At 46.0% G+C, this 8,830-nt stretch overlaps 1 protein-coding gene across 1 annotated transcript; it reads left to right on the top strand.

Annotated features, from left to right (window-relative positions):
• Positions 1–770: 770 nt before the first annotated feature.
• On the top strand, positions 771–2,159 carry LOC311129239 (uncharacterized protein; the record flags this gene model as incomplete). Its single annotated transcript, XM_084161537.1, has 6 exons — positions 771–897; positions 1,115–1,233; positions 1,365–1,410; positions 1,544–1,647; positions 1,790–1,953; positions 2,149–2,159. Exons 2-6 carry the CDS (start codon positions 1,124–1,126, stop codon positions 2,157–2,159), a joined length of 435 nt encoding a protein of 144 aa, XP_084017663.1. The 5' UTR covers positions 771–897; positions 1,115–1,123.
• Between the last annotated feature and the right edge of the window lie 6,671 nt (positions 2,160–8,830).

Genomic DNA, 8,830 nt, shown 5'->3' with positions numbered 1-8,830 from the left:
ATTCATAACATTGCTTCTATGTAATGTGGTGTAGGCTATAGGCTACCTGGTCATATTGCTTTTGGTTATGTTTAATGTGATGATTAGGTGTTGCGCAAATAGAGTATACGATTATTATAAATATACGTACTGTAGGCTAATAATAATTGTGCCCTGCCCTCCCATGCATTTCATATGCCCCCCTTAAGACTGAGGTCTGGCGACGGGTCTGAAGAGGACCCCTGACACGCACAACAAGATAACACAACAACCACATTTTCAATTGACAATCATTGATTTAAATGGATGTGGTCAATAGATTTGTATAGGCATATATACTCATTTAATTTAACTTGTAAGCCAAGGTTGGATTAGTAGGTCTATGTAACATGCACCTGGATAACCGCGTCATGAATCGGAACGGGCTCCAACGTCCTCATATACACATTATGACAAAATAAAGAGCTTAATCTTTCACGAAATAAAGACATAGAAGAAAACAGGTTCTAGAAACTCAATTTCTCCATGGCAATAGAATGTAAACATATATGTTGCGCCAAACACAACCAAATATCGCCTACAACTCAATTCTCAGTGCAGCATATTGGACGACTCCACAGGCATTGATCATTCGCGACTTTAAGTAATTCCTGTTATCTCTAGAGCATCCCGTATATTTATAGCGCTGCATTTCGTCCCCCTCTGACCATGGATAGGGTTGGGAGCATTCCTGAGTTCACTTATGGTCCCACTAAGGTAATCTTAGGAGATATTCATTTTGGCATACTGTAAATGCCTGTGCATAATGTACCTAATAAAGCATAATTATTTTAATTATCTTCAAAGGAATTCTGTAGAAGCAGCCTTTATTTTCAGACTCTGCAGGCCTGCTGGGAGGAAGTATATTACAATAAACAGGTAAGATTCATCCCACAAAAACAGTAACCACAGAAAAAAAGAGAGAGATTTAATCCCAAAACAAGAGTTTTATTTCAAGATAGTTTAGAGAAGATGGTCATAAGATCACTTGCAAATTGTGAGACATGAGCAGTTGTGAAATGTTGCGAGAAGCCCTTCTGAAAGCACATTATATGGTCTTTAGTGGCACGGTCTCACACCTTACCTCATCTTGCAGAAGAAGCTCATGGTCCACTATCTGCTGCTCCAGAGTCGAGGCCAGGTCTCGCCCCATGTCACCATGGAGCACATGAGCGACTGGCTGGTGTCTCAGGGCAAAAAATCCCTTAGGGAGAGGTGAGTACCACGTCAGCTCTCACCTTCACTGCCATTCTCTGTCACCAGCAGCACTCCAGGAGGTGTGGGTAAAATAAACTACAAAAAATAGGAAGCCAGGAAAGTTGAAATGCTTTGTGTTTTATTTGAAGGGTGTGGAAGGAAACCCTGGAGGAGGGGAACGAACTCGCTCGGCTGGTAAGAGAATGAGAGTTAGAGACTTAGACTATCAGTCAGTGAGCTCTTTTCTAGCCTTTCAACAACTAGTTAGTACAGCAGAATATATCTGTTGTGAAATTACACTAATGGGACTTCCTGTTTCCTACGGCAGACCTGGGAAGTAAACACCTGCCTAAAAATGATTGACATGGAGCACGAGGCTGTCTGCAAGCTCCGCCGCTCTATGCACCCCACCTCTCCAGCTGGCGCTGACATGTGAGTTCCATGTACTGCCCTGCATACAGCTTGCTCCATTCATCTACACATCTGGAGCTATGCAGAAAGAAACTAGGGCAGTGTTCTCTGTGTGAACATTGCACATCGTTTAGCTTTCTCTGCTGCTTTTTGTTGATTTCAGCGACCCTAAGGTCCACAGCATCGTGGAGAGAGCTGTGAGGAGCATTCTGGACAAGCTGTCCAATAAGCCCTGTAGCAACCTGCTCAGCCCATCCCAGGTGGTGGTGGAGCTGGTGCCCAGGATCCTCCTGGCCCTGTGGCTTCAGCCAGAGGAAGGCCATTCAGGTTTTCAAGATGGTGTAGTAGTGCAGTCCTGTTTTTGTCGTGTGTCTGTAAATAGCCTGTAAATACCCTGTTTTTTTGTATTTTTCGTACATATTCCCCTATCAGACTTTTCATCCTTCTACAAAATATACTTTCCTGCAACCCGCCTCACTCAATGTGGAACGGATTCTATTATTGACTTACCTTTATCTGGAGTCTTCAGTTGAAACTAGCTAGCCAGCTGACTGGCTACTTGCTATTAGCCACAGCTGGCGGTATTTCACCCAGAGCATTGGATTTTTTTTCTTTTTTCTGCGGGATTGATTTGGTCACTGGACATTAATCACCGGATATTCGGCCAGTCTGCACAGCGCGTTGTCGACCCAGAACATATCGGTTTTTCCGCCGGAATCACTGGACCTTTAACTCCGGATTCATCGCTACCAGCTAGCTGCAACGGAATGGACGCTGGGGTCTGGCTAATCATCCTGAGCTAGGCCCATCTCCCGGCTATCTACCTCTCTGTCAACCGGACGGGACCACCTAGTGTTGACACGGAGCCCCGCCGATCCTACACGACTGGTCTGCCGACGAAATCGTCTGATGTGGTTACGACGTTAACCACGAAGATTCCATCTGTTAGCCCCGGCCCGCTAGCACACGCTAGCCGTGGCCTCTCACTCGAACTATCCTATTGCTGTTCACCGGACCTTACGATAACTCAGCTATACAGCTGATGTCTGCTGGACTGTTCCTTTTTACGGTACTACATCCTGTTTATGTTTAGCCTCAGCCCAAACATGGTTAGCTTATTGTTGTTTCGGTTATTTCTAATTGTACTATTTTACTGTAGACCCCCCAGCCCAGCTAAACCTGGCTTAGATAGCTCCTTTGTCCCACCCCCTATACACGCGGAGACCGACTCAATTGATGCCTCCAGCGATGCTATCTCTTTCATTGTTACCCAACGCTTAGGTTTACCTCCACTTTACTCATATCCTTCCATATCCTTGTCTGTACATAATGCCCTGAATCTTTTCTATAACACCCGGAAATCTGCCCCCTTTATTCTATGTACCCAACGCACTAGAAGACCAGTTCTTAAAGCCTTTAGCCGTATCCTTATTCTAGTCCTCCTCTGTTCCTCTGGTGATGTAGAGGCTAACCCAGGCCCTGCAGCCCTCAGTATCACTCCTACTCCCCAGGCGCTATCATTTGCTGACTTCTGTAATCGCAAAAGTCTTGGTTTCTTGCACATAAATATCAGAAGTCTACTTCCTAAGTTTGAGTTATTCACTGCGTTAGCACACTCCGCCAACCCTGATGTTCTAGCAGTGTCTGAATCCTGGCTCAGGAAGGCCACCAAAAATTCTGAAATTTCCATCCCCAACTATAACATTTTCCGTCTAGATAGAACTGCCAAAGGGGGTGGACTTAGCCTGCAGAGCTCTATCATACTATCCAGGTCTGTGCCCAAACAGTTTGAGCTTCTACTTCTAAAATTCCACCTTTCCAGAAATAAGTCTCTCACTGTTGCCGCTTGCTACAGACCCCCCTCAGCCCCCAGCTGTGCCCTGGACACCATATGTGAATTGATTGCCCCCCATTTATCCTCAGAGTTCGTACTGCTTGGTGACCTAAATTGGGATATGCTTAATCCCCCAGCCATCCTACAATCCAAACTAGATGCCCTCAACCTCACGCAAATTATCAACGAACCTACCAGGTACAACCCTAAATCCGTAAACATGGGTACCCTCATAGATATCATCCTGACTAACATACCCTCTAAATACACCTCAGCTGTCTTCAACCAGGATCTCAGCGATCACTGCCTCATTGCCTGCGTCCGTAACGGGTCCGCGGTCAAACGACCACCCCTCATCACTGTCAAACGCTCCCTAAAACACTTTAGCGAGCAGGCCTTCCTAATTGACCTGGCCCAGGTATCCTGGATGGATATAGATCTCATTCCGTCAGTAGAGGATGCCTGGTTGTTCCTTAAAAGTAATTTCCTCTCAATCTTAAATAAACATGCCCCATTCAAAAAATACAGAACTAAGAACCGATATAGCCCCTGGTTCTCCTCAGACTTGACTGCCCTTGACCAGCACAAAAACATCCTGTGGCGTACAGCATTAGCATCAAATAGCCCCCGCGATATGCAACTTTTCAGGGAAGTTAGGAACCAATATACACAAGCAGTCAGGAAAGCAAAGGCTAACTTTTTCAAACAGAAATTTGCATCCTGTAGCACTAACTCCAAAAAGTTTTGGGACACTGTAAAATCCATGGAGAATAAGAGCACTTCCTCCCAGCTGCCCACTGCACTGAGGCTAGGAAACACTATCACCACCGATAAATCTACAATAATCGAGAATTTCAACAAGCATTTTGCTACAGCTGGCCATGCTTTCCATCTGGCTACCACTACCCCGGCCACCAACTCTGCACCCTCTGCTGCAACTTGCCCATGCCCCCCCCGCTTCTCCTTCACACAAATTCAGACAGCTGATGTTTTGAAAGCGCTGCAAAATCTGGACCCCTACAAATCAGCTGGGCTAGACAATCTGGACCCTTTCTTTCTAAAACTAGCCGCCGAAATTGTCGCAACCCCTATTACTAGTCTGTTCAACCTCTCTTTCATAACGTCTGAGATCCCCAGAGATTGGAAAGCTGCCGCGGTCATCCCCCTCTTCAAAGGGGGTGACACTCTAGATCCAAACTGCTACAGACCTATATCCATCCTGCCCTGCCTTTCGAAAATATTTGAAAGCCAAGTTAACAAACAGATCACCGACCATTTCGAATACCACCGTACCTTCTCCGCTATGCAATCCGGTTTCCGAGCTGGTCATGGGTGCACTTCAGCCACGCTCAAGGTCCTAAACGATATTATAACCGCGATTGATAATAGACAGTACTGTGCAGCCGTCTTCATCGACCTGGCCAAGGCTTTCGACTCTGTCAACCACCGCATTCTTATTGGCAGACTAAATAGCCTTGGTTTCTCAAATGACTGCCTCGCCTGGTTCACCAACTACTTCTCAGATAGAGTTCAGTGTGTCAAATCGGAGGGCCTGTTGTCTGGACCTATGGCAGTCTCTATGGGGGTGCCACAGGGTTCAATTCTTGGGCCGACACGTTTCTCCGTGTATATCAATGATGTCGCTCTTGCTGCGGGTGACTCTCAGATCCACCTCTACGCAGACGACACCATTTTGTATACATCTGGCCCTTCATTGGACACTGTGTTAACAAACCTCCAAACGAGCTTCAATGCCATACAACACTCCTTCAGTAGCCTCCAACTGCTCTTAAACACTAGTAAAACTAAATGCATGCTTTTCAATCGAACGCTGCTGGCACCCGCCCACCCGACTAGAATCACCACTCTCGACGGGTCTGACCTAGAGTATGTGGACAACTACAAATACCTAGGTGTCTGGTTAGACTGTAAACTCTCCTTCCAGACTCACATAAAGAATCTCCAATCCAAAGTTAAATCTAGAATCGGCTTCCTATTTCGCAACAAAGCCTCCTTCACTCATGCTGCCAAACATGCCCTAGTAAAACTGACTATCCTACCGATCCTTGACTTCGGCGATGTCATTTACAAAATAGCCTCCAACACTCTACTCAGCAAATTGGATGTAGTCTATCACAGTGCCATCCGTTTTGTCTCCAAAGCCCCATACACTACCCACCACTGTGACCTGTACGCTCTTGTTGGCTGGTCCTCACTACATGTTCGTCGTCAAACCCACTGGCTCCAGGCCATCTATAAATCACTGCTAGGCAAATCCCCGGCTTATCTTAGCTCATTGGTCACCATAGCAGCACCCACCCATAGTCTGCGCTCCAGCAGGTATATCTCACTGGTCATTCCCAAAGCCAACACCTCCTTTGGCCGCCATTCCTTCCAGTTCTCTGCTGCCAATGACTGGAACGAATTGCAAAAATCTCTGAAGCTGGAGACTCTTATCTCCCTCAATAACTTTAAGCATCAGTTGTCAGAGCACCTTACCGATCACTGCACCTGTACACAGCCCATCTGAAATTAGCCCACCCAACTACCTCATCCCTATATTGTTATTTATTTTGCTCTTTTGCACCCCAGTATCTCTATTTGCACATAATCTCTTGCACATCTAGCATTCCAGTGTTAATACTATTGTAATTATTTTGCACTATAGCCTATTTATTGCCTTACCTCCATAACTTGCTACATTTGCACACACTGTATATATATTTTCTGTTGTATTTTTGACTTTATGTTTTGTTTTACCCCATATGTAACTCTGTTGTTTTTATTGCACTGCTTTGCTTTATCTTGGCCAGGTCGCAGTTGTAAATGAGAACCTGTTCTCAACTGGCTTACCTGGTTAAATAAAGGTTAAATAAAAAAATAAATAAAAAAAAATCAGATCACCCCATCCTCCTAAGCGGGATGGCTGTGAGTATGGTGGTGGCCGTACACCCCTTTCTCCCGTGCTGCTGCTTTTGACTCTGTGAGGTCGATCCTCGGGAGAATCAGCCAGTCCTTCTCCCTGGATGACCTCACAACCCCTTTTTTTATGAGCTCTGTCTGTGCCTTTGTGGCGGACGAGGTGAAAAGCTACTTCCAGCCTACTGCAGACACCCTGCCAGTCCCCCCTGTCCTAGTGGTGGCCGTCTCCGCCACACTACCAGCTGACATCCAAGCAGGTGAGTAGCACTCATAGAGAGCACTCTGACAGATGCCTTTTGTCATGACATCCTGGTGCCTTGTAGTAGTAAAGCCAATCAGGATTTTAATTGTCACCCCTAACACAGATGCAGACCTGGCTTCTTCGCACCTGGAGGTTGTGGACATCACCCCTAACAAAGAGGCTCACCTGGCTTCTTCCCACCTGGAGCTTGTGGACATCACCCCTAACACAGAGTTAGACCCGGCTTCTTCCTATCAGAAGGTTGTGGAAACCACCCCTAACACAGTGGCAGACCGGGCTTCTTCCCACCTGGAGGTTGTGGACATCCCCCCTAACACAGAGGCAGACCCGGCTTCTTCCCACCTGGAGCTTATTGACATCCCCCTTTACACAGAGGCAGACCCGGCTTCTATCCACCTAGAGGTTGCGGACATCACCCCTAACACAGAGGCAGACCTGGCTTCTTCCCACCTGGAGGTTGTTTACAAAACCCGTAGCACAGAGGCAGACCCGGTATCTTACCACCTGGAGGTTGAGGACATCACTCCTAACACAGAGGCAGACCTGGCTTCTTTCCACCTGGAGGTTGCGGATATCACCCCTAACACAGAGGCAGACCTGGCTTCTTCCCACCTGGAGGTTGTTTACAAAACCCGTAGCACAGAGGCAGACCCGGTATCTTACCACCTGGAGGTTGAGGACATCACTCCTAACACAGAGGCAGACCTGGCTTCTTTCCACCTGGAGGTTGTGGATATCACCCCTAACACAGAGGCAGACCTGGCTTCTTCCCACCTGGAGGTTGTTTACAAAACCCGTAGCACAGAGGCAGACCGGGCTTATTCCCAGCTGGAGGTTGTGGAAGTCACCCCTAATATAGAGGTAGAACCTGTCTCTTCCCACTTGGAAGTTGTGGACATCACACCTTACACAGAGGCAGACCCGGCTTCTACCCAGCTGAAGGTTGTGGACATCACCCCTAACACAGAGGCAGACCCGGCTTGTTCTCAGCTGGAGGTTTTGGACCTCTCCCCTAACACAAATGCATACCCGGCTTCTTCACTCTTGGAGGTTGTGGACGTCACACTTGAAGAAAAGCCTCTCATGGTGGCCGTCTCCGCCACTCTGCCATCTGCCATCCAAGCAGGTGAGTAACACTTATAGAAAGCACTCTGACAGGTGCCATTTGTCATGATAACATGTAAAGTGTTGGTCCCATGTTTCATGAGCTGAAATAAAAGATCCCATTCAACTGGCCAGTGTTTAGAACCTACGGTTTGCATTTATTTACGTTCTGTCCCGCTTTTGTCCTTTTCCAGAGGATGTTGCTGTGGTCACCCCGGACGTCACCCCACACGTCACCAAGGACGTGACCCTGGATGTTCCATGCAGGGCGAGGAAAGGGGCAGTCCGGCGTTTTTTTTGCAGGCTTTGGAGGGCAGTGTGCTGCTGCGCTTGCCACAAGGAAGAGGAGGAACAATATTAACTATTCATTAGACCAGAAACAGGATTGAACCATAGACCATTAAATTCTTTGCATTATAGTTGCCTTCAATTCTGATTTTCTTCTGTTTAATTCTTAATTAATTTCAGAACATTTCTCTAAACTTTGTGGAGTAGGTTGTATAAATAAGTGGGAAACATCCCAATCCCAATTTTAATGCTTTTAATAATTTACCTATGACATTTTTTTTAGATGAATTATTTGACGAAAAAGTGGAGGGCGCTCAACCAACGTTGAGTCGAGGTGCAACCAAAAACCTTAATCATAATCTAAAAGGAAAAGCGCAACTCTTTCTCACTATTAAAAATGCATTGTTTTATTCAAGCAAGGTTAAAAGATTAACGTTTAGGCCTAGTCTATGACGATATGCATGTTGTGTTTGCCCAGTTAAAGGGGGACCCAGACTCACCCTGGTTCTTGAGGGTTGCAGACAATGAATAATTATCATTTGAAATAAATGGCACTTTTCAAGTCTTGACTAAATATCTTTAATGAATATGAATTAAACATTTTATTTCATTTTTTTATTTAACCTTTATTTAACCAGGTAGGCCAGTTTAGAACAAGTTCTCATTTACAACTGCGACCTGGCCAAGAGAAAGCAAAGTAGTGCGATAAAAACAGCAGCAACACAGAGTTACACATGAGATAAACAAAACATACAGTCAATAACACAATAGAAAATCTATATACAGTGTTTGCA

The sequence above is a fragment of the Coregonus lavaretus genome, assembly GCF_964263955.1.
Source record: "Coregonus lavaretus genome assembly, chromosome: 5".
NCBI classification, from domain to species: Eukaryota; Metazoa; Chordata; class Actinopteri; order Salmoniformes; family Salmonidae; genus Coregonus; species Coregonus lavaretus.
Note: the sequence above shows the minus strand (reverse complement) of the source record. Positions and strands in the feature narration are given on the sequence as shown.